The sequence below is a fragment of the Eucalyptus grandis genome, chromosome 6 (assembly GCF_016545825.1).
Source record: "Eucalyptus grandis isolate ANBG69807.140 chromosome 6, ASM1654582v1, whole genome shotgun sequence".
NCBI classification, from domain to species: Eukaryota; Viridiplantae; Streptophyta; class Magnoliopsida; order Myrtales; family Myrtaceae; genus Eucalyptus; species Eucalyptus grandis.
In genome coordinates this window covers 56106534-56109283 of record NC_052617.1, presented here as the reverse complement: position 1 = coordinate 56109283, position 2750 = coordinate 56106534, and the positions used below count along the sequence as shown (strand labels likewise).

Sequence of the window (2750 nt, the reverse complement as noted above, 5' to 3'; positions counted from 1 at the left end):
CCTGGTGAATGATCATATTAGGTTTGAATTGAGGCAATATTCCAAAGCATTTCTTTTGGTAAATAAAATTCGAAAACTATTCATTTTCCTTATTTTTTAGAAAGTTACAATTTTTACAAAACTCTCATCCCGTGGGAAACATATGATAAAGCTAAAACATAGTATGAATAAAAAGGACACATTCGTGCACTTGGTCTTAGTTCTAATTTTCCTCTCTCAACGCGTCTCGGACCCAAGAAAAGATTTTCGCCTTTGCCTCCTTACGTAAGACAGAGGGAATATGAATTTGACCCAAATAACCCAAAATGCAAGGGCATAACTGCAAAAGCACGGTCAGGGCATTATTGAGAGGAATGATTAAGACCCTTCTCGAGTGGCTATAAATATACAGCCAAAGCCCATCTTATGGTCCAGCGTTACATCGTAGCTCCTTAATTATAACATCTAACCTCGAGCCCTTCCAACAAACACTGTCCCATGCTTTATCTCCATCCTCTCTCCACACCCTTTTGTGTCTATTAATACACTGCCACAAGCACACCACCACAAGCACCTGACAACCCTTTTATCAGCAACGTCTCCCATAAATTTCCTTAATGGCGATGGCTATGGCCATTGATGATGCCACCGAGCTCGACTTCTCGGCTTATAGCACCTCCACCACCACCACCACCACCACTGCCACCACAGATGATGAATATGGCTGCAACTGGAATGATTGGTCGCCGGTGGTTGATTGGAACACTCTCTCCGGTGGCCAAGATGATTTTCAGGACCTAATTGAGTCCATGATAGATGAGAGTGGGCTTCAACCAGCTCTATCTGCGGTGAATTACCAGGAGGGATGCAACTCTCCATCCACTGACACGACCATGTTCACCGACGAGGAACCCAGCGGAGATGACTTGAAAGGGTTGAGGCTGGTTCACCTGTTGATGGCTGCTGCGGAGGCCCTGACTGGAGTGAACAAATGCCATGAACTGGCTCGGGTGATATTGGTTCGGCTCAAGGAGTTGGTGTCCCCAACTGATGGAACTAACATGGAGAGGTAAACAGTTTAACTAGCTAAAATGAGTATCTGATTCAGATTGATATGTAATTATGTACAGTCGTCTTCCAAGCAATCACCCTCCCATGAGATTTATTCTCTGTTTCTAATCTGCGGTGGTCCAGTTAATTTTTTAAGAAAAAAAAAAAACATTATACTTGTCAGAGATGAAATAATGTGGCTTTATAATAATAAAAGACCATAGAATTGACGTAAAGGCCTTGTTGTTTAATCAACAGATTGGCAGCTTATTTCACGGAGGCCCTACAAGGATTGCTAGAAGGTGCCGGTGGCGGTCACGGCAAGCACCTAATAAGCGGTGGTCCCCAACGCGACGACCACCACCACCACCAAACGGATGTTCTAGCTGCTTTTCAGCTAATGCAAGACATGTCGCCGTACGTCAAGTTCGGGCACTTCACTGCGAATCAGGCCATCTTAGAAGCCGTCACTCAGCACCGGCGAGTTCATATCGTGGACTATGATATCATGGAGGGGATCCAATGGGCGTCGCTCATGCAAGCTCTGGTCTCTAGGAAGAATGGCCCACCGGCCCCGCATCTCAGGATCACGGCCTTGTCAAGAGGCGGAAACGGTCGCCGCTCAATTGGCACCATCCAAGAGATGGGCCGACGCCTGACCGCATTTGCCACATCAATTGGTCAGCCATTTTCGTTTCACCAATGTAGGTTGGACTCGGACGAAACATTTCGTCCGTCCTCCCTGAAGTTAGTGAGAGGTGAGGCATTGATATTCAACTGCATGCTGCACCTCCCTCACTTCAGTTACCGGGCACCCGAGTCCGTGGCTTCCTTCTTATCCGGAGCCAAGACACTGAACCCTAGACTCGTGACTCTGGTGGAGGAAGAATTGGGGCCTATTGGAGACCAAGGGTTCGTGAGTCGATTCATAGACTCCCTGCATCACTACTCCGCCCTGTACGACTCCCTTGAGGCGGGTTTCCCGATGCAGCGCCGGGCTCGAGCGCTGGTGGAGAGGGTTTTCCTGGGGCCCCGGATAGTTGGGTCGTTGGGTCGGATATACCGGACGCGTGGCGACGAGGAGGGCGGTTCGTGGCGGGAGTGGTTGGGTGCAACGGGGTTTAGGCCTGTGGACATAAGCTTTGCCAATCATTGCCAAGCCAAGCTCTTGTTGGGGCTATTCAATGATGGGTACAGGGTGGAGGAGTTAGCCAGCAATAGGCTCGTCTTGGGATGGAAATCTCGTCGTCTACTCTCGGCCTCCATTTGGAGTTCGCCCTTTGATTCTGATTCGTAGATCTCTTAATTTTACTCAGTTTCAAGTGTTTTTCAGATTAACAATCCCTTGTGAGACCAATTGATGTGATTGACCAAGTTTTTTTTTTAATAATGCGGCTCTACTTTCAGCTTCTTGATTTTCATCCATATATTATTAGTGTTGCCACCGGTTAATTTTGTCAACGATGTGGTTTATTACCATCCATTGTAACTCCATCGACATACAACTTAATATGACCGTACCTCTTACATTGGTTTGGTTCGATTGGTCTTGAACTTCACCAAACTACACTTGAAGATCTTCCAGATTTGGGATTATAAGTACGAGTCGGCCGACTGAATAGTCAAGAGATCCTACAGTCAACGAGGAGAACACATAAATCCGCTCTTATGTCTGAATGCGTGCAAGATTCCGGATTACGGTAATCTCTTATGTTGTAGAG

General features: G+C 46.9%; 1 protein-coding gene across 1 annotated transcript; it reads left to right on the top strand.

Annotated features, from left to right (window-relative positions):
• Positions 1-404: 404 nt before the first annotated feature.
• LOC104431927 (protein NODULATION SIGNALING PATHWAY 2) lies at positions 405-2500 on the top strand. Its single transcript, XM_010044448.3, has 2 exons — positions 405-1048; positions 1288-2500. Exons 1-2 carry the CDS (start codon positions 597-599, stop codon positions 2324-2326), a joined length of 1491 nt encoding a protein of 496 aa, XP_010042750.2. The 5' UTR covers positions 405-596; the 3' UTR covers positions 2327-2500.
• The last annotated feature ends 250 nt before the right edge of the window (positions 2501-2750 follow it).